This window comes from Zonotrichia albicollis, unplaced genomic scaffold (assembly GCF_047830755.1).
Source record: "Zonotrichia albicollis isolate bZonAlb1 unplaced genomic scaffold, bZonAlb1.hap1 Scaffold_94, whole genome shotgun sequence".
Classification (NCBI taxonomy): Eukaryota; Metazoa; Chordata; class Aves; order Passeriformes; family Passerellidae; genus Zonotrichia; species Zonotrichia albicollis.
The window spans coordinates 140188-162798 of NW_027428464.1; the positions used below are offsets into that span (position 1 = coordinate 140188).

Sequence of the window (22611 nt, forward strand, 5' to 3'; positions counted from 1 at the left end):
AAAAGGGACATGTCTATATTTTTTGTCTCTGAACTGAAATTCTCTGAAGTGACTGGATGTTGATGAGCTTCCTGGTCAAAGAATGGACTTTCCTTGAGGTACCTCTAGTGCCCATTCTGAGCACCACAAGAGATGCTACAGGGAAACAGAAAGTTAAATCTCTGCAGAAGCTCCAGGTTATCAGAACACAATGTGAAATGGTCACAGCCACTTCTTCCTCAGCACACCTTCTCATACCACCCTCTTTCAAAGTAAGGGGGAGAGAAGGAGAATAATCCTCAGCCAGCAGAATTTTTGATGGAAAGTCCATCTGGTTTTGCAGGCATGAGAGAAGACAAAACCTGGATCTCCTGAGGCTAATGACAGTTTGGAAACTACACTCCAAAGTCTTCACTGTGTTAACAATTCATTTCAGGAAATAAAAAATAATAGGGAATGAGGGTGAATGCTGTACTTCACTAGATGAGCAGTCCTGGAAAAGATTCCAAGAACTCCTTCATATATTTGAGAGTGCTACTGGCACCAAAATCATCTTGTTTTACTGTGATGTTGCTTTCACCTAGGTGGATAAATGTTCAGCTTCCAATTTCCAAACAAATATCATCTCACTTGTGAGGTTCTTTGTCTTCCAAACAAAGATTTAGCATTTTGAGTTTTTCCTGAAGAATTTCAGCCTGATGGATATTGGCAGTAGAAGGCATGTTACATAATGCATGAAGAAAAAGATGGACACAAGAAGTGTCAGTTTTCCATTTTATACCCTTTCCCCCTGCAGCCTTTGAAACATATTTTATGCAGTTTCTTTATAATTCATACAAATATATAAAGGCTAACCCTTCACATTAGGCTCTCATGAATATACCATGCAAATTCATATGCAAAGCAGATGTAACCCTCAGGCCATTGCCACATGCCCATCTGTAAAAGAGGTACCACTGTGTCAGGCAGCATTTTGTTGTTTCTGGCAATCCCTCTGAATTTAAGTCGGTAATGAAACAAAATGGAACAGACAAAGGCAGTATATTTTACACTCCTTTACACTGGAAGTACAAGTACAGATCAACACACTGTCTCTAACCTTATGGGATTTTTAGCTGTCTCCAGGGTAAATAAATCAGCCTCTACTTTTGTTCCTTCTCTTAAAAATGCCCACAGTTCTGTCAATGATTTGAAAGTAGTGGTGTAGCAAGATATTATCTCAAAAACTGATTCCATATGTACAACAAACATCCTTTATTTCAAACACACATATATTTGCATTGCTTGCTCAGAGCTAGACTGCAACAAAACAAATGGATGATCTCATTCAAGAAAATCTTCTTTCTAATGATACATGTTTTCATCATATATTTTGATAAAGGAAATACCTTATCTTACTAAGAACTGGTCATTACATGAGTGTTAATATGGAACTGAAGTATCTGAAAATGTTTGCTTCAGCATGATCCAAAACCAACTGAAACCACTGGAAAGACTTTCAGTCTTTCCTGAACTTAGTCTTCATCCCTTCCAGGCACCATACACTCTCCTGCATTGATACTCCCACCTAAATAAAGTTGAAATATTTGTGCATCAAAGACAATTAGTCTGAGAAAAGCAAGAACAAAAAATACTTTCAAAGAACAGTTTCTACTAAAAATTTAATATCAGTATTTTACCACTAGGCTAAAACAGCATAATACAACCATGAATGTTGACATAAGACATGCATTAAAATCTTAATTAAAGTGCATTCTGCATAACAGCAAGTCTTGGCAGTGCAAGCCATCTACAAAACACTATGAATTGCATTTGAAATTTGAAGAGTGTGTGGAATTCTTTTTAAAAAAAATACATCATTTTTCTCAAGAGACAAGGAAGTTTAATAGCATTAAAATTGCCATGCACTTTAAGTTTGCCTGAAATTACACACATATCATACAATTTGGTACTTATAAATGTTATTATTTATCTTACCCAAATCTATCGTGCTATCTAGGCTGAGGTCCCAGTAAACTGATGTTTTTGCAGAAGGGCTTAACACTTAACGCTCTGATCCAACAAATTCCCTCCACCATAATCTCTTTGGAATTCATAATTTATTATACTTAATGAGACTTCTAACATGCAGAAAATTAGACAAGTCGTTATGTCTTCAAAGGATCACTTCCTGCCAGGCAAAACTAAGAAAGCAGCAGGCACTCAGTAGAGGGATGGATGATCGCTCAGGCTCAGACAAACAGCTCAATTTTTTTTTAATGTATGAATTAATCATCTCCAGTTACCTCTTATGAAGCCATTGCTGCTTAGTTTTTACATATAACTGTATGACTCAAATCTTTATATTCAAGTGTTGCACATCTGTCAATTAGCATTAATGTGATACAAGGCTCTCTATTTTAGGCTTTATGCGAGCTTAAAGTAGTTAATTTCCTCTCAGGTGCTCCTAAGCATTGAGCTTAACTTCAAAACACTTCTCTCTCTTAAAACTTCATTTATCTCTTTGTCAGCAGAAATTCTGTTTCTTTTAAACAAATACTGTTGTGTTGACACCATGACAACCAATTTGCACAGCAATAAAAATATCGTCCTTGTCCTCCACTGCTTCTTCCCTTCCTTTGGATCTCACATGCACAGTGCTGGATCAGGACTTAAAGGGTCTTCACCAAAAGAGACCACCCCAGACATCGTTCCTGGGGAACATCAACTGGTTCAAATTAAAGGCTTAGATTCAGACTGACACTCAGAAAACTGCTCTTGCTTGAGCCAATTCATCTCCATAACACAGAGGAGGAAGTGGCCCTTGCCATGTAAGAAGGGCTATTGCACCCTTGTGAGGAAGCCATTGTGCTGTCTGTGCTTGGTTATGGTTTTATTTTAGAGGGAAGCATACTCAGTAAACCTGGTAAAAGGAAGCTATGAGAAAAATGGGAAGATGCTAAACCAGGGTTGAGGTCAGCAAAAAACAGATGCCAGTGTAAGAAGGTGAGCCATATTCAGAAATAATAGGATATGAGTTTACACTAGGGAAACCAAGTGTGGTAGGATTGCACGTGGAGACAAGATTCTGGTGTGAGGATCTTACATTTTCAGCCCTTTCTTTTCTCCAGAGATTAATTTTCAGGGTCTGATGTGGTTTCCACTTTTCCATTCCTATATAACAGATCTTGGTTTCACTTCCTTAGGCTATGGGACCAATCAATCTGAAAGGAGAAAAATGGGAGATGAAAATGCTGTTTACCCACGTTTACCCACATTTACAGCTAAATATTTGCTCAGAACTGCCCATTCTTTCCTAAGGGGACTTTGGAGGAAGAGACTGGAAACAAGATACAACAAGACTCATCTTGGTTTTTTTCAGCCTCTAACACTGCTCCAAGATAGGAAAAGCAGAATGTGGGAATGTGCAGAATTAGGGAAGACCTATTGAGCCACCAGCTTTTGTGACCAGCATGGAATCAGTGTTAGCTGTTTTTTCCTTTGGGGCTGAAGGACGGGATTTAGCATCTGGAATGATTTTTTTGTGCTATGGTTTCTTTAACTGCTGCCTTTGCAATGTACCAAAGAAGCCAATGCTTCTTGAGATTTCCTCTGCATTTACCTTTTCTCATTAGAATTTATTTTAATAATCACACATTACTCCAGAGCAGCAAAAACGTGCCCTTGTTTCTGTCAGAAACATTGCACTTGGTATGCAAAGTTGTTTTTAATCTTCAGATTGGTCTGCATACGTATAGATAGCGCCTTACAGCACTGTTTTTGCAGATTTAATGGGGAAAATGTACGTACTGGGGCAAAGTAATTGGATTTCGGCTGAGAAGCTGCATTTGAATGAAATCAATAAAGATTCTGTCATCTAATATTTTAAGTTTGGTACAATGTGTATACTGCAGGTCAGTGTAAATTCATTAAAAAGATCAATGCGATGAAATTTGTCTTGGGTGCCTTGAAATATCCTAGGGTGACTTGAGAGGAAGTTGCCAAGGAAACAAGAGATGCAACTCAGAGAAATATTTAGGTGTTTTAACTTGATGTCTGAATTCTACTGAGTTTCTGAGATAGTATAATATAGGAAGTTGTCATGGAAACAAAATTCAACAAGTGGTTAATGAAGAGCCAGGCCAGGCAATTCCTGCAGGTGGCTGTGTCAAACAGTTTGGACCAGAACATCCTTAAAAAATGAGAACTCTCCACAGGTCCTTGGTTGTTGGTTTTCACAGCAAACAAGAAGAGGAAATTATGCTTAGGCACCAAAATGGTAGATACATTCTCAAAACTGCTAACAGACAGACATCTTTATAGATATGTTAATTTTTGATGATATAAACCATAACTCCTTAACCAGCATCTAGAAGCTCTCCTACAGGTAGTCAACCTGCTTTAAAGTTCAGATATAATTCTCTTGTATTATTGTCCATATTAAATGAAACATTTTAATTAAAAATACTTTTAAAACTCAATTTGTATCTTAATTGATGCCTCTTCCAAAGGCTTTTTGTTTGACATGATGTTTTGGTTTTGCTCTTTTACCCTAGGTTTAGCCTCATGTGTACTTTTCTTCAATAGTAAATCCTTGCCAAACTTATTTTAATTTCTGTAATAGAACATAACAGTCATTTTCCAGGATCATGCAAGCATCAATATTTTTCTTCCTTTATTATTCCATTTCAGCCTCTCAATTTCCTGTCTCATTAGGTCTGAGGCATTTGTTAGCATGTGTACAGTGCTTTAGGGCCTCAGCACTGAAAACCCATAACTTCCTATCAAATTCAAAGGAGAAATCTAAGAACACATACAGTAGCATGCAATCCATATTCTTTTTTAATGCATTGAGGAAACCATGGCATTGGCAGTCTCAAGGAGATTAGCTGATACAGGCTCCATAACTAAACATGCAGAAGGCATTTCATTCTGTTATACACAGAAATAAATATATATACATTCTGTTCTATGCAGACAGACCACACCTAATGAATAGATAAGATAGAAAGGTAATCTAAATACTTCTGCATGGAAACTCCTTTCACAAAGTTACTTAAAATTCACAATAATTTTATTTCCTCAATGGAATACCCTCAAATAGTTGTTCCTGGGAAGTATTTCATATCTAACACTCATACTAAGAACATAATACTATTTCATTTGCTAAAAAGGCTCCTGACCATGATGTTTTAGTTTCAGTCTGTCATTTGTTAAATATAAGGCTTTTTGAGACTTTTCACAAACATTTTTGTCTGCCTTGAACAGCAAGGGATTAAGATGCCAAGTACTGGATGACAATATTTGTAGCTACCTCACTATTTTCAGTTATAGCTACAATTGTGAAATTTACATTATGTCATTTCTGCCAGCTACACACACACACACACACACACACACACACACACACACACAGACACAAGTGGGACATTTTGAAGCATATCTGTGCTTGCATTGGAATGAAGTTAAATAAAGTTTGTGTCATGTGCTTGGCTATATGCCTTTAATGAGGTTTAGCTTTTTCATGAACACAGAAAAATCTTCTCTTTGATCCCTCCACCTCCTCCTCACCACTGTACCACAAGGGTGACAAATGTTGGTGAAGCATCCACACATCTGTGGTCCTGTCTCCCTCTGCCTGCTGCCCCAGGTTGTTCCTCATTTAGTGCAGCTGCACTGATGGTGAACAGGAGAAAAAATAGGAAATCCTACCCAAAAATTCAACATTTCTAGCTCAGCAAAACCCTTCCAATTTGTTATAAGATTTTTGGGAGGTTTTTTTGACTTAAAGAAAGGGAACGTAAGATGGAATATTGCTTTCAAATCTGTCTTCACATGAGCTTCACAAGGTCCAGATGGATGCTTGGATAGAAGAAAAAAGAGAATCAAACTTTCACAATCTCAATGAAATTGTGGAAATATCAGCACTTCCCCATTCCTCTGAATAAAGATTTCCAGGAAAATTTCAGCTTTTATGTAAGTTTCTGGACTTCATGGTCATGTAGAAAAGTGCTTAAAAGGTTTAGAAAGAGAGGACGATAGGCTAAGCCTTGTATAGGATTTTTTGTATGCTTTTTTTAACATCTACACATTATTGAGAGGCTGAAAGCATGATACATGAATGATTGGCAGTGGTCAATTATCAAGACTCCAAATGTAAACCATATTTAACATGAATGCATGCCCTTGGAAACCACACACAATCTCTTTTACCATCAATCCTTCCAGTAGAAAATCAAAATAGAAGTAGGATTTTACCAAGCACCAGATGACATCCCTGAGCTGTGAAGGGTACAGTAAGATAAAGAAAGGAAAAATAATTCATTGTCATTCCCAACATAGTAGTTAAGCCTACCTTGCCCTTAAATGTATTTCGCAAACTGTATGATTCCGTAATTGTACAGCTTTGTGCTAAAGATAATACAATAACCTTGAATTGTGCTTCATAGCAACACAATCAATTAACTACTTATATGGACAAACACTTGAATATATTGCATTGTGTCTGGATGCTCCATTACACTTCTCTTGCAGACTGCATTCAATTAACTCAAGGCTGCTGCAAGTTCCTGACCATGCTGCAGAATAAAATCCTTCAGTGAAAGGGTGTTTGCCCTTTGTGTGTCAAGATATTCAAACTTTAAACTTGAATGAGTCCTCTGAAAGTTTAATTGAAACACTATTAGTGCTAGAAAGTCTCTTTTTAAGGCCTGTTGCAGTTTAAGGCAGCTGAGGAAGCAAATCTGACTCTGGCTCACTGCTCATTGCCCAAAGATGATGTAGTCAGCTGGATAAAGGCAAAAATGCATCTTTCTTTGCTATGCAGTCAAATGCCATATGTTCTCTGGATTTTATTTTTTTAATAGCTTTTATTAGAATTTATCAACTTCTTGAGATCCTAGGTAAAGGGGTATGGGAATTAAGAACCTTAAATTTAGGTGGTTTTTAATCTTCTCTACTATTTGTATTAGCTTACAAGAAAAAAGGTGCTATGGGAATCCTGGGATACAAAGTTATGCTATTTTATTAATCATCTGTCCGTTTTAAATGCCCACATAGGCCAGCATTTATGTAAGAATCATCGGCATCACTGGGTTTCTTGTATTCTTTGTAATGACCAGTGCTACTATGTTCAGTCAGGGGTAACAAATTATACTTTACCTAACTAATACAATTATAATTTCACATTTTGACTACTCACATAAAGCAATTTGCATCCCATACACAAATTTAATGCTTGCACCTGTGAAATTGGCAGCAGTTCTATAAAGAAAACTGATTCCTTATGAATGATTTTTCAAACTGTAAATGTGAAAACTCAACCTTAAAAAAATTCAACAGTCCTTTTTCCATTAATGTAACTTTCAAAATTAATAGGTCTGTGAGCTTTTTATTCTTGAAAAACATAGTGGAGAGAGGCCAGAGCTGTCTTCCCAGGAGAAGTCTGTTAAATAATAAATATAAACCCCAATAACTTTCAGGCACTTCAAACCAGGCACAAAATACAGAAAATGCTCAGCAGTTAGTCAGTAGATCAGAACCAGGGATTCTAGTAATTTTTATTCACTGGCGCAACTCAGGGCAGTTTGTCTCTCACTGAACTGCTGTTTACACGAAGCATCCGCACCAGAAGAACATTTTAAACATCTTGTGTATGGAACTTCCCACTAGGAAACAGCTGGTGATATGGCAATTTAACAAAAATAAATTAAATCTATACATGACCTTCTCAAAGGCAGAGCAGTTTGCCAGTGTTTTGGGGAAAATTCTCCTGTTGATTACATCCTCTTTCACAAATTTTCAGGTCTCTTCTGATCTGCAGACCCTCCCTGCATCTTCAAAGTAAGGACTCATGGGTAAATTGAAGCCTGTGGCCAATTGACCTGGCAGGGACTGAGCAAGAAAATCCACATCAAAGGGTACAGGGAATCCAGTCAGCCCCTTGCTCAGCATCAAGGCAGGAGTCATGCACTGTAGGATGTGACTCGTGCCCAGGATGTGAAAGCCAAGCCTCTGGCAAAGCTGGTGTGGTCTGCTCTCAGTGAACGATGACAGGACAGAGGACAGAGATAAGGCTGCTAAATGCCAGTTGTCCCTTGCTGGGGGGCTGCAGCATCTGGGGTGGACACCTCCAGCAGTGAAACCTGCTTCTCCTCCATCGGAGAAACTAGACCACCTGCTATCAAACACATCTGGTGCAGGGTCTGCTCACCCTGACTGTGGCATCCTTCGTTCCAGGTGGAGAAATCCTGACCTCTTTCTTTCTTGCCCAGCACTTTTCAGCCATTCCCTGCACTGGACAGAACTGCATTGCTGAATTGGGCCACCTCTCAGCAGCGACCTTGACTTTAGACTGTGCCCCTCACTGGGCAAGCAAAGATCTGTTCAGAGCTCACATAAGCACAGGTGAAAAGTTGAAGTGTGCTACTGACAGAGAGATTTTTACTAAAATGTATGTGAGAGCCTGAGTTAGCCTGTGGTGAAAACATGGTCTCAGTCTAGATACTCCATCACAAGAATGACAGATCCAAAGTGCACCAATGCACTGTCCTAAATCACACTGTTGCTAGTGCCAGGAAAGGAAAGCAAGTAAAGCAAGGAGGTAAGGACAAAACATGATGAGTGAAAATATGTATGTGTATCCATAAGCATATGTGCCCACCCTACACACACACTACATAACCTAATTGCATTTCCCATGATAACACCTTCAGGAAGACAGTTCAATTTCAGCCATGAAACATAGCCCCATTTTTTGGGGTATGTCAACTGATTTCAATGGGCAGTTTACTAGTTGATAGTTTGAGGCTGAAGGAAAGAGTTTCATTCATTTCACTGAGGGTAATCGTGGTGTGCAAAGGCACTGATTAAAATTATTAACTGAAAGAGGGTCAGAAGTGAGAGAAAATCTCTCTGCCCCTCCTGCCTCTACTCACTTCCTGATCCTCGGCACTGGGTTCCTCAACCTTTGCCACAACTTGCTGGTAAATAGTCTGGGCTAAAATTAGGTATATAGGAAAGGGTAGGTGTTACCATCTGGTGCATGTTGTTAATTCTTGATGGCCCGATAACATCTATTTTTGATGTTCTTTATTAGCTTTCAGGGGAGGAGAACACAGGGATGGGGCTCTAGTGCCACCATCAGTGGTTTGCAGTATTTTCTGCTTTTCTTCAGTTAACAGCCACCTCTGTCACAGCAAAGGAGTTTAAGAACACGCTAGGTAAGGCAAGTGACCATGACAATATTTGAGATATTAGCCTTAATTTCAGTGCTTTGAAATCACCACTGCTTTTTCTCAACTGGTTCTGAACTCTCCGTTTTCATTCTCCACCTACAATCATGCTCCCAAAGATGGAGTAAATGAGCCAGATAAGAGACTTAGCACACATAAATCTCAGCCTCTTAGTAGGTAGTAAGCATGTAAGTGATGGTTCTTTAAAGACAACAGCTGAAGGCCTGAGCTGCCTTTTTGATCTTTTACATTATACATGGCTAAGTATTTTGCATCATGCTCAGCTAAGCACACTGCAAACAAAACCTGGGAAGAGAAAATAACTCAGAAATTAACTCAGACCTCTCAAACTAAAGAGAATCTTCATCATAGGTCAAATTTTCAAGTGAAAAGTTCATTAAATATTTTAAAGGTTAAAAGAGGCTACCTTTTTAATACAAGCTTGGCATGCATTACAAGTTTTCACCTGGAATCCTAAGCTTTATACTGACCCATTACTTTGGAATTCCAGCTTTATGTAGACTTACTCTCATCTTGCACATCCTCATAAAAACTCCTTCATTGCATGCTACCAGTCATCTCTTCCTAGAGCTCATGTTGGTCATACTCAGTAATTATCATTCTTCTCCAAGGTGACAGAGATTCACTATGACACCAGCTGTGACAATTAAGTGCCTCATCCTCTAATGAACCAGATGATGCAGCAGTCCAGCTCTCAATCCATTGAGCTGCCATCCTGGCTGGGTGCCTCTGCCATCTTGACCTGTCTGCCCAAAGCCCTTCCTGAGAAAGCTTGGCTGTGTTCTTCCAAGTGCATGAAAAAGCCAACAAGCCAAGCACCGCTTTCAGGACTGGCAAGTATATTTGTTTTCAGCATCTCTGCGGTGAGTCAGTGAGACAGATGTACTCTGGAGGGCTAGCAAAGTCACATTGCCTTTTTATGAATAGCTGAGATATTCAAAACTGCAAAACAGCTTCCCAGAGGAGGCAAATGCACCCCAGCCTGAGTCGGCTTAGGCCCTCCTGGAAGGCTCAGTGTCTGGAAACATTAAGAAGTAAGAAATATCAACAGCAACTGTAAATGTCAGCAAAGAGAGTTACTACTCACAAGTGATACATTAAAGATCCCCATCCAGTGGGAAAACTGTATCTGATATTAAGCTCTCCCCAGACATAGAGCTTTGCTACAGAAAGATGGAATACTTGCAACTGAAATAGATAAATGCTCTGGCTGCTTTTAGAAAGCCTCCTGAATTATGTGCCTTTTTCAGTCTAAAGAGATTTATAGCTCAACATGAGCAGGCTCTACTAGAACAATCAGAAAAAAGGGAATGTCTGCAGGTGACAGTGTTACCCAACTCCAGCACACCATGTGACCTAGAAGCAAGAATTGTTAGATACTTAGCTCAATATTTCTAAAATTGTGGTCTGTGATGTTTCTAAGGGTCAATAAAAGATACAAAAGAAGTTTACAATGTTAAATATCAGGAGCAGCTGCAGTTCATTTCTAAAGGAGGTGGGTTTTGGATGTGGATTATAACACGAGGCTGCAATGTTCACAAGATGAGGAACTCATACACCCTCAGCTGCCACCAGCAGCTCAGTTCCTTCAAGGTAAAGCATTAATTAAAATCACATGTAGCTGGCAATTATAGTCTGGTTTGGTACCCCTGTAAGACATGGAAGGAGCTATGTCTGATGCAGTGAGTAAAAGTGTTGGGATTACATGGAAAAAATGAGTCAAAAAATAGTCACAGATGGTTTAGAAAATACTACGCCTGACTTATAGGGAGCTATCTGTTGTTTTCTAGTCTGAATAAGCTGAGAAATTCACAGAAAGGATGATCAGTGATGAGAAAAGTGGACACCAGAAGCTGTCAGGCAAAGGCTTTGTTTGTGTAATGTAGCAGCATTTCATCAGCTTCCAAGAAAATTCACAAGTTCATTCCAGTTGAGGACCATCACATGCGTTGCTGCTATGAAGAAATGAAAGAAAAAAGGTCTTGCAAATATGAAACTATCACCTATAGTACCCACTGAGAGAAAAACTAAATAGTTGTATCCCTAAATCTTATTCACATACCCCTTCTCTCACAAACAGACACGCAGAGTATGCAGAAGAATAAGGACTGCTTGCTAATCCCTGGCTGTTGCAAAGGAAGATAAGTAATCCTCTGTAATCAAATCTGTATGAAGCCTCCGTTTCTTCATAATAAAGCATTCATGTTACAGATGCCCTGCCAGATTTTACCATCTTGCCTTTATATTGATTCTTAAATAGGAAAGCTATCATACTTCTGACTGCTTCTCATAAGGAGACTAATTAGATTATTTCATCATCTGGTTCATCAAAGAAGGAAATACTTAAGTGTCACAGCTGGTCTCAAACTAAATATCTAGTACCAAGATTTCAAGTGAAAATTATTACATCTTCATTGGGTAAGCATTTCATAAATGGCTAGTAAAAAATTATGAAGATAACAGATATAATCTCACATCTTTGGGCTGCAAAGGGAGTCAACTCTGCAAATGCATTTGGATTTATTTTCTCTTGCTTTTGCTAGTACTATCATCAAAGAGATTTTGTATAATGAAGAGATCTGAAAAGCTGAGAGAGCTATTTAGATTTCTGGCAAAGATTTATGACTGAGAATTAAAAACTCTGAGGCAACATCTTCATTTGAAGTGAATCTCTTGTTATTGATGCAACCTTTCCAATCAGAGTACTCACCACGATGGAAAGATAAACTACAAAAAAGCACATCCATCCCCCTTGCAAAGGAGCCATCCCACAGCTCAATCACTATTCACTGCCCATCATTCCTTTCTGAATTTGTAAAAGATCTTCCTCTTTTGCACACACTGTGTACATTCAGCAAATCCTCCTGTAAAGAAACTCGTGTGACAAAGCCACAACTTTGTTGTGCTTCACCTTCTATATATACACAGAGGAAAAGGCAAACTACTCATGTGAAAGAAGAGTTTGTTACCACAGTGATTTGGAGTGAAATGGCCACCTATCACCAGCAGACACTTAGGAAAAGGCCTAGACTTCACAGGGCTACTTAAGACCTCAAAAAGAGCAATGTGATAGTAGGCAAATAATTTCCTTGTAAGAGTGTTCTCATGAAAATCATATGTAAAAGTGGAGTCTTCATATTATATCAAAACCTCAGTAACTTTGTTATGGGATAATATAATCCTATTTCTCTTACAGACCTATAATGTCATTATGTAAATGGCTATACAAAGCCATGATTGTATCAACTAAATGAAATTGTTGTGTAAGACAGTTGCCAGCCTCTGCAAATGAGGCTTTTCAGCACTGTAATACCAGAAAGTTTCCTCCTATAATGCTAGAGGTAATATTAACATTGTTGATTCCTGTGGCATTTTTTACTTTGAGGTTTATCACAATTAACCTTGAAGAGCACAGGACCAAAAAAATAATAAATCTGTGGAAGTTGCATCATGCAGTGAAATTTGTAATAATATTTAGACTCCTCTTATGTTCTACACTCCCTTGACTTTATTAGAAATTTAGAAATCCTCATAAATTTGCTGGCCAGTTTACTTGGTCAAAAATAGCTCCTTATAATCTAAACTCTCTTGGGTACTTTAAAAAAATTAGGCTGTAGGCCTCATAAAAATTTTCAGCTGAAGTTTTGACTGGGTCACTTTGATGTGGAAAAATGTAATTCTTATGTCATAACTATCTTTTTGAAGTTATATGAACCAATAGATGAACCATGAACCTCAGAAAAGGACACATACTTTCTTTCTGAACTCAGCCTAATTTTTGGAGTGCAGAGTAACGGAAGATGCAAATCGTTTAAGACACACAAGCAATAGTTTGAGGGCAGTAAAAGTGCCATAAGAATATTTCCAATTAGCTGTCTCCTGAATTAATGGCATAAAGCTGTTACAAGACAGTGCTATTAAATAAACTGGCAAAATTTTGCGACAAACTTCAGTTAATGATCCTGTAAAATCATGACCCTCGATGCAGATATTTTTAGCCTATTACATCATTAGCTATTCTTAAATTTCTAACTTATCTCTGCCTTTGTGCTGGTTTTACTTTGAATGCATTTCATTTTCTACATAGTAGTCAGTGCGCAGCCATACTTTATGCTGAAAAAAAGGCCACACATGAAGTTCAGATTTTTGTACAATTCTGCAGCTGACCTGTAACCAGCAGTGTGCAACGTCTGCTGTGCTAAAAATGCTGGCCAGGGGACTGCACCCACTCTCCTGGGTTGAAAAATGTCTCCATCTCCAAAAAGGCAAAGAGATAGATCTTTACAATAAAGTCTCAAACATGTGAATGAGCTTGTCCACAGTAATGGTTTAGAGAACCATGAGCACTCCCATGGCACTAGCTGTGAAGTGTCCAGTATTCATTATTCCACTGCCTTTTGGGCACTGTTTTCCACTTTGTTTTCTCCTCTTTACAGACCCTCATTTTCTCATCTCAAAACTGTGTGTTACAGAAATACCCTTTAAGGAAGGACACAGAAGGGTAAAAAGAGATCTAAGATACCCCAAAGTGACTATTCCAGCAATCCCAGGTGCTTAAAGGACTGTAGGCTCCACAGTCTGAGGCAAATGGAGGCAATATTACAGACAAAATGAGAATGTATGACCTCCTTCTCCCTCAGCAGAAGTTATTGTTTGGGTTTTACAGAAGAAAAGGAAAACTGAATATGCGTGCCTGACATCAAACCAGTCATAAGCAATACTGCTATTTTACTTTAACACAATTTACTTACTGACATGGGAAAAAGGAAGACATGCCACTGCATATTGAACAATAGCAGAGAAAAATCTTACTCAAATATTTGCCTTCACAGCATTTTAGTAGTAGTATTTCGTGGTAATCACATATCCTCTGAACAGAGAGAGACATAATTCTCTCCCAGGATTTTCCTGGGAAGCTGTGAGAAGGCTCAGAGAAAACAATTCTTATCTCTACTTGCTGCACCTGTTGTTATGCACCTGTGGAATGTGTTACAGAGATTATTTACCAAAGAGTGATTTCTTAATTGGACTCTGGTGATGGTGTTTGGATTGATGACCAATGAGGTCAAAGCTGTATTGGACTGCTTGGCATGGGCAATGGGTTTTTCATATAGTACAGGAGAGTGTAGCAAGAATAAAGTGATTGATCAGCCTTCTGCAACCGTGGAGTCAATGCTCATCATTCCCCAGTGGGGACTGCTGCTACTACAGTATTTTAACCATGAATACTATCTCCCTAGCAGATCTGAAAAAGTCTCCTGAATTCTGTCAGGGCTATCATTTCCATAAAGGTCATCAAATGAGGCCTTACTTTCTTGTTTTGTTATCAAACAGGTAGCACCAGAGAAGTGATAAATAAACATTCCCTTGTAGATAGTACTCCTGCTATGGTACTGTTGTTGTCCTTTTTTACTTACAAGTTAGGCAACACAACAGAGAAATCACAAATCACACCTTTCTCTCATGTGGCTTGCACATTTTTATGTTCTTGTGGCAGCAGCCAATTTTGCTATTGCCACAACTTCCCATCCTCCAGCTAACGTTTACTAAGTAGCCCCTCATTCCCCCCTAATCACCAGATGTGGTGTTCATGTTTCCAGTCCCATACCACACAGGATTCATGTTTCCAATCCCGTGCCACACTCTGTTATCTACAGATGTTTGTGGAAACAGATAACAAAAAAATAAATTCAAATCATGCAATTCTACAGACAAGCCTTCCTGACAGTTAAAAGAAATCTACAGGCACCTCCAGTAAAAAATATTTCACAAAATAAAGTTACTAATGTGTAAACGAATATTAGATTGAAGAAAACCAGTTGAGAAATAGAGAAGGAGGAAGGAAAAACTAAGCACCAAAAAACAGAGCTTATGGAAAGTCAAACTTACTTTGTTGTAAGCAAATGCAAATTACTAACTGAAATATAAAAATGGTCTGAAACAAGTAATGGAAATTTCAGATTTTTCTCATCACAGGGAAAGTATGAAAGATGATGCATTTCTTAAGAAAGCATTGTGATTGCAGTGTCAAGACCTCAGTGTCAACAGTGCCTCCCAGCCCTCCTTTTCATAAGACAGGTAGCTAAAAAGCCAAAAAGCCAGAAGGGAGGACCACTACAGAGCTCTGCCTGCAGTTTGGCAGTCAGAGTACTTCCAAGAAAGCCTGGATGTCTTGAGACCAGAAGAATTTTGAATCTCAGCCCTCAGAGCATGGCCCATAACTCTCTAACCCCAAAACAGCCCATGTGCAGGCTCAGACCCAGAGCTGAAAGCCCAGGCTCTGCGGCACATCAAGAGTTCAGCAGGTTAAATAAAAAATGTTGGCGAGTAAAAAGCAACCTTCTTTAGAAAATTTTCAGTCTACTTGAAGAACAACCCTGACAAGAAGGTGATAACCTCAACTCCTTTATGCCAGGAAGGAAAGTCCTCAAAGCTAGGCCCAGCAAAGTGACCTAGCCCCATTAGAACAGCTCTGATGTCATTTTAGTGATGTCAAGGCACATTGAAGCTGCCAAAGAACCCACAGAACCATGCACCTGCCCAACCCCCTGCAGGCTTCCCATGCTTCTGAGATGTGGCCAGGGTTATGGGAACACACCTGGGCAGCTGCTATGCCGTTCACTTATCAGTGACAATGTTACGCTTCCAGAAGATTACAAAGCAAAAATAGATCCATTAAACAGCCCCCAAGCAAGCTTTCAAACCATGCATGGTATTGGGACATCTCTAACCAAATAAATAGTACCTTTTCCCCACAAACTGGTAACCTTAGGACACTGACAAGTAAAAATATGGTGATGTTAAATTTCTAGCAATGCACATACCACTGTTATTCAAAGCACTGCGTACTAGTGATTCGCACTACTCCAACAGGTCAGCTTTGCCTGCACACACACATGCACATACACAATTCTCTCCACAAAAAACTGGCAGACCCAGTCATGGAAACATTGAAGGTCAGGTAGGGGCTGGGTATAGGGCTCTCGGCAACCTGATCTGAACAAAGATGTCCCTGCTCGTTGCAGGGAAGTTGAACTACATGACCTGTAAAGGTCCTTTCCAAATCAAACTATTCTATGAAAAAACCTGCCAGCTGGGACACCACAAGACTTCTTTCAGCAACTGGAACATAGCTTGTGTCCCTTGGCTATTCTCCAGCCCCCTTCCATTCTCCTCCTCTTATGTCCAATCCAAAATAAGCAGTAGGCAAGTCTTTATTGGCATGTTGAGGCTAATGAATGCAATTATCAAGGCAGAGTAGCATTATCTCCTGCAATTTATAGTTGTTTATGTAATTTGGAAATCTATTTTTAAAAGTCAACCCTTTGCTGCTGCTGACACCTATCCAAGCTGAATGCTATGAAGAGGTACGACCTCCTCACTTATCTCACTTCTTTAATAATGTCTAATCTTGCAAAAGAAGTTTTGCTGTTTCCACAGGAGTACATGCCTAGCAATCATTATTCCAAAAACATATCTTACTGATATAATTCTTTTTACTTCACAGAAGTTTAAAAATACAAGTAAAGGTCATATGCTAATTTGACATTTCAAAATCACACTCAAACCTGAAGATTCATAAAAGTTTGATTATGACACTTGATGTACTCCACGTATAGAAAAAGCTTAAAATTACTTCTTTTTGTAATGCAACTGAGTTTTTTTGCAATAACACATAATGTTAAAAGGCTTTAAATAGTAGAGAATACCTAGCCAAAGAAACTTTTACCATTGTCCTGCTAAAACAACAACAGATGTACCAAACAACATACTTTCTGAAAATTCTTCAGTAATCACAGTTGTCACTTGTTGTCACAAGAAGAATTTAGAGCTTAAAAAACCCTTTTAATTTGTTAATGTTGTAAGTAAAATACACACTCCACCAATTTTTTATTTGAATGTGTGATGCTAGAATACTAAAGAAAATCCCATTTAAAATGGGGGAAACAACCTTACAATTTCTTAGGAACACTGAAGATGTGCATAATACCTAGACTGATACTTATTAAATACACCTTTAATATCTCATTACCATCCTGTATTCCTCCATCCTTATCTTCTCCCTTTTTCTTTCATTTCTTACCAACTTTGTAAACTCTTCAGAGCAAGTTTGCGTTTTTATACAGGGCTTGACACAACATAGAGCATTGTACGCTCTGAGCAATTGACATATATAACATAAAAGGAAACCAGATCTTAAATTGTCCTGTTATATTACCTGGTTTCACTTATCACTGATATGCAGATTCTGCCTCAGAAGAATCTTTTGACAGACACTGAACAATCTGATGGCTGGTTAGGAACAGCTGGGGTCTTGGAGACCTACAAAAGTGTAAGGGGCTATTTAAATTATGAATTCAGCATAACAGGTAAATAATTATGTTTAAAAGATGACCCTATCACCTCAAACTATCAACTGCTAATACCACCATGGGATTTCCAAGTTAGCAAGTTTTCTCCTCCAAATTTTCTCCTCCTGAGAAAATGCAATGGTTTCAGGATGGCTGCAGATGTGGAACATCACTTCTGTCATATTCACAAGGTTTTATTCATGGCCAGAGCAGTGGAAAAGCAGCAAACAGGTGTCCAAGGCATAATTTTGTAACTATTTAGGACAGGATCAGATATGACAAATTCCAATCTTAAACTTTTGACTTAATCTGAGAAGCTTAGAACCTGCCTGCACAAGTCCTCTACATACAAGCCATACTTAGGAGGCTGGATTCCCAGGTGCTGGAAGTTCACCTGTTTAGTGGTGAACACAGTGATGGCAGGTTAACAGCTGGGCTTGATCTTAGAGGTCTTTTCTAATCTTAATTATTCTAGGATTCTAGAAAGCCACTGTTTGCAAAGGGACTCCACAGAAAAGACAAATCAATTCTTAAAGAGCCTAAAGAAGGTTATTCCCTTAGAAGGGTTCTGCTGCTTAGCTCGAAGGAGAAAGGTGGCTTCTTGATCCCTAATATTGTTCATCTATCTTTTAGTTGGAATTAAAAAGATAATCTGGAATTGTTCATAGCAGCGGATGTGGAACAGACAACATTGTCATTTCTTGTGCTGTTTTGTAGAGTACAAGGGGTAAACAAGATAAGTGCAGCAGTTATCATTTATTACATGCTTAAGTCCCATACATCATTTACTACTGGATGAGAGCATCTTGGGAGGGCAGGGGAATTCTGACTGGGAAAGCAGAAGCTCCAGGTAGGAATGTCTTCTAAAACTAAAAGCAAATAAAGAATCGCCTATCCCTTGTAGCTGTAGGTAAGATTGCTTACATATTTGTAGGGGGATAGAACATAAGTAAGTAAAGGTAGTGTAGAAAGTAATCTTACCCCCTAAAGAGTTGCAGCTGAGCCAATTATTAGAGATTGGGAACAGGCCTGATGTTAACAGGCCACAGCTGTAGCCAATAAGCAGAGTGTTATAAAAGAGTGGCTTGGTTGGCTGAGGGGAACTGGAGTCAGTTGGCTGCTGTGAGGACAAGGAAGAGTCAGTGCCTAGAGGGGCTATCTACAAGGAACATCAAAGAGCTATGAAACTCCAGCAATATGGAGCCCTTGCAGTGTAATGACAACACATACTGACACTTTAAAAGGTAGACTAAATAAAAACATGCAGCAAGAAACATTTCCCTGGGAAACTACTTCCACTGTTACGTTATCTACTTATTTTGAGTATATGTTTAACTGTGGGGGGAGGGGAAAAAAGCATTTTCTTTGTTTTATTAACTCCACTGCTCCAATAGGCAAAACATGGAATTGAATAGTAATATAGAAACTGGAAATAAGACACAAGTTTTCATTTTCATCTTTATTACAAAATTATTAAAAACTACTCTGCTAACATTTTGAAGTTAAATTTAAATAAATCTTCACAGTGCACCAGGCTACCAAAAGGGAGTAAAGAAGGTAAACAAGTTAGGCAATGTATTTTGTTCTCCATTACAAACAGTCAGAACTCAGGAACCTGCCATCAGGAAAATCAATTTGTCCAGCACCTCTGCCTCAACTGCTATAAATGAGTAAGTGGCAGAGGCCTCATTACATTTTCTTTATATTTTTCAAAGTAAATTTAAGAACAACAAATGATACACAAAGGGTACAATTCTTTAATATATTTTTAAAGGGATCATTTTTTTGTTAGCTGAAAAATACAGCTCACAAGCATGGCTTTATAATGTTCCAGAACATAAGGAAAGAGTCTTTTAAAAAATACATAGAATCTGTTAAAACTTCAGAATTTTTAAGATGTTGAGGCTGATCATTTACAATGTCATCAAAAAATTAACACCATATACACAAAGACAGAATTATCAACTGTTTTAAAAGTAACATTTTATATAGAATATGGACAGTCAAGAATTCATATGCCAGTAAATATAATCACTGTTCCTTTTATTTTCTCTAAGGCAGACAGAGTAGGAAGATACACTGCCTTCATAACTATATTAGTTCAAAACCTATTGTTTTGCAAAAAAAAACTTTAAGAAAACATGTATCATTCAGAATTGTTTACTTCCATTGACTCTTGAAAAACAATACAATTCTTTATTATAATTTTTAAAAATAGCACAAGCTACAGTACAGCAGCAGCAATGTGCTATCAGCTCAGATTTGATAGCTGCAGTGAAAATACTTTAAAATATCATTCTTTTCTTGAGGTTTGAAAAAGAACAGGGATGAACTTACACTTAACATTGTTGGCAGATGAAAAATTATTGTTTTAACCCACCATATTAACCTGATGGGTTAATATGATTATTCTTCAAAAACCACAAGCCTATAGAACCACAAAATGCTTATTCTCTAGGGTCATGTTAAACATTGACCAAGAAGGAAAACTGCAGAGTAACTAGCCCAGTTATGCCAACTTTTTACCATTCACTGGATGGTCAAATGTGATTTTGGGGTGGCTGACCACCAGGAACCACCAAAGAAACCCCTGGTACAGAAGAACGTGTATGCAAAGGGAAGGGAGCCTGTGTTAATGATTTTGGGGAAATTAATATCATCAATGTCAATGAATATGTATGTAAAATTAAGAATATAAACAGGAGCTTTCTCTGTAATCAGCATACAAATATTTCAGAGAAGATACTCCCTCATGCACCTGACCGAATAAAGAATGCCTGCTTCTCAAAGCTGCACTGCTGTTAAGGGGTTTTATCTTCACTGGTTTTTGGTAACAAAAGTATCTAAATATGTTCAGATCATCAAAATAAGGGACCACCTTGCACAGAGGGGAGATAGCATTAAACAGATATATTGTCACTTAAAGAGTTCTAACTAAAATGCAATTGGTTTTATTTCTGTTACCTTTAGGTGCACCGTCAATAATAAGGCTAAGTTCAAGAGGCCCCTGGGATGATGTGGAATTTCAGAAGGTATAGATGTTTAAGACCCAGTTCAGTTTTCATTCTCCAGAAGAGTGAAATAATCAATGTGCTGAAACTTCAAGACCTCATTTCCCCAGCTGGTCCAACCAGGCTGTAGATTGCGAGCAAACAACTCCAAGCATTCCACATCTGGCTTGATAAACTCTGCCAGAACTGCTGTGCAAGAGAAAAAAAAAAGACAACAACAATGACAATGGTACAAATAACAATAGTAAAAAAGTAAAACCTCCCCTGTGATGCTGGCAGAATAAAAAAATGAATGTTTCATTAAAAAAGGGAGAGACAGCAAATTAATTTCAGAGGTTTCATCAAACAGCTGGACTATTTATAGTGAGAAAGTAATCTTAAATAAATGCCCTTGAGATTCTGAAAAATACTGTCAAGGCCTTCAATAGCCTTGATTTATTGGTTTTCATTTAGAGAAAGGGAAGGAGGATTTATTTCAGCCTCTACATAAATGATTTCTGAATTTTTTTACTAATATCAACCAAACACCTCCTAAAGCCTTACTTAGCTCCAATAACATGGGGGCAATACTTATATATATAAATAAATAAATACATAAACCCTTTCCTTAATTAAGAGCACACTCTCTTTTCCTCTGTACCTTAAAGGGGATAAAAGTATTTTTGTAATGAAAACATTATCAAAAGTAAAAAGTAATACTATTATCAAAAGTTAAAAGTAATACCAGTTAAATAAGTACAGCACTAAAAGGGCTAAAAAAATGCAGGAACTATTTTTTTCCCCAATATCAACCTGGCACCAGAAGAGATATTTCTATAACTGTTACTGCTATTCAGTAACATAAATCTCATATTTCTTTTATAGTTGGGGATTTTTGCTGCCTAAATCCAAATATAAAGACGTCTGTCATTAACATCAACTGTGTCACTGATCACTGGTATTCTTGGAGATAGAAAAAGATCTTGCATTTTGCTTGAAAAGTATTATAGTAAAGAGTTTATTGTTAAATGTGTTACTTGTCATATAGAACCATTTAGTCTGTGGCTGGTTTGAGGAACTCCTTAACTACGTTTCATGAAATGGCTACAAAAACATGAGAAAAGCAAAGGGTTAAGGAGCCCCCAACACAGAGAAGGCAGAAAGACTGAAAAACTTATCTATACTAAAAACTGCATGTTAAGTTTTGTGTTTTGCTGCTGAAGATAAAAGAAGAAAAAGTATGGAAACATGACCCTTTCCAAAGAATACTTTGGTCATTTTTAGATCAGATCTGCTAGTGATTTCTGCGTATCTGTCACTTAAAAATACAGCTCATAAGGCCAACATTTTGCTGCTTCACTCAGCCTCTTCAGATATGATCACTGCATAAAGCAAAAACACATCCAGTCAACATACACTGAAGTATGAGAGGAAATTTTTTGGTGCAATCCAAGTACTGACTTTTTGCATCAAGTTTGCCAGTCACAGATGCCCTATGTGAGACCCCAGCTGGTCAGGCCATAGATTGCTCCTGTTGCAGAAAGATGAGCACCCGCTTCACTTTCTAGTGTTAGCCAACCCAAGGTGCATTTCCTACCTACGTGATCACTTCTTCCAAAGCTCCACTGTATTAAAAACTTTTCTGTAAATATTGTTAATGGGTGTTTCCAGGCTTTTTTGTATTTTGGCATGGTGTAAAAATCTATTCGCCTTCTCCCAATCTTTAACAAATGTCACATGAATGTCTCAGATGGGCTATCATCAAGGCAGCTTTTAATCTAAAAAATACTGCTACCAGAAGGAATCTTATTCCAAAAACCTGCTTCTTTTAGAGGAAAGATAAAATGTTTAAACAAATCTAGCATTTACAGAGAAGAGTCTGGGAAGTTTAGAGGAAAATGTACATTCTGACAGAAAACTCACACACTGTTTGGTGTCGTGGGTGTTCATCTAATTAGACACCACTTATGAGTAGTTGCTTAATATCATTTTGCAAACACATCATAATAAAAAAGTGGTAAATTTTATTGTTCTTTTCACAGCTCCATTAAGATAAGA

General features: G+C 38.0%; 1 protein-coding gene across 15 annotated transcripts in view; it reads right to left on the minus strand.

Moving 5' to 3' along the window:
• The window catches only part of LOC141728111 (N(6)-adenine-specific methyltransferase METTL4-like), a 52584-nt gene that overhangs the window by 14157 nt on the left and 15816 nt on the right, over positions 1-22611 (minus strand). For 3 of the 15 annotated variants that reach the window (XR_012578808.1, XR_012578810.1, XR_012578811.1), the window contains exons 9-11: positions 20528-20763; positions 17431-17534; positions 3065-3182 (exon numbers count right to left, since the gene is read on the minus strand). Coding sequence is in view for 2 of the 15 variants with exons in the window: in XM_074534461.1 (XP_074390562.1) it covers positions 20618-20763 (146 nt within the window). In the remaining 13 variants the exon portion in view is untranslated. Of the gene's footprint in view, positions 1-305; positions 3183-17430; positions 17535-19003; positions 20764-22611 lie in introns of those variants that run through there. The other 12 variants (XR_012578814.1, XR_012578815.1, XR_012578816.1 and 9 more) reach the window with 9 other exon arrangements.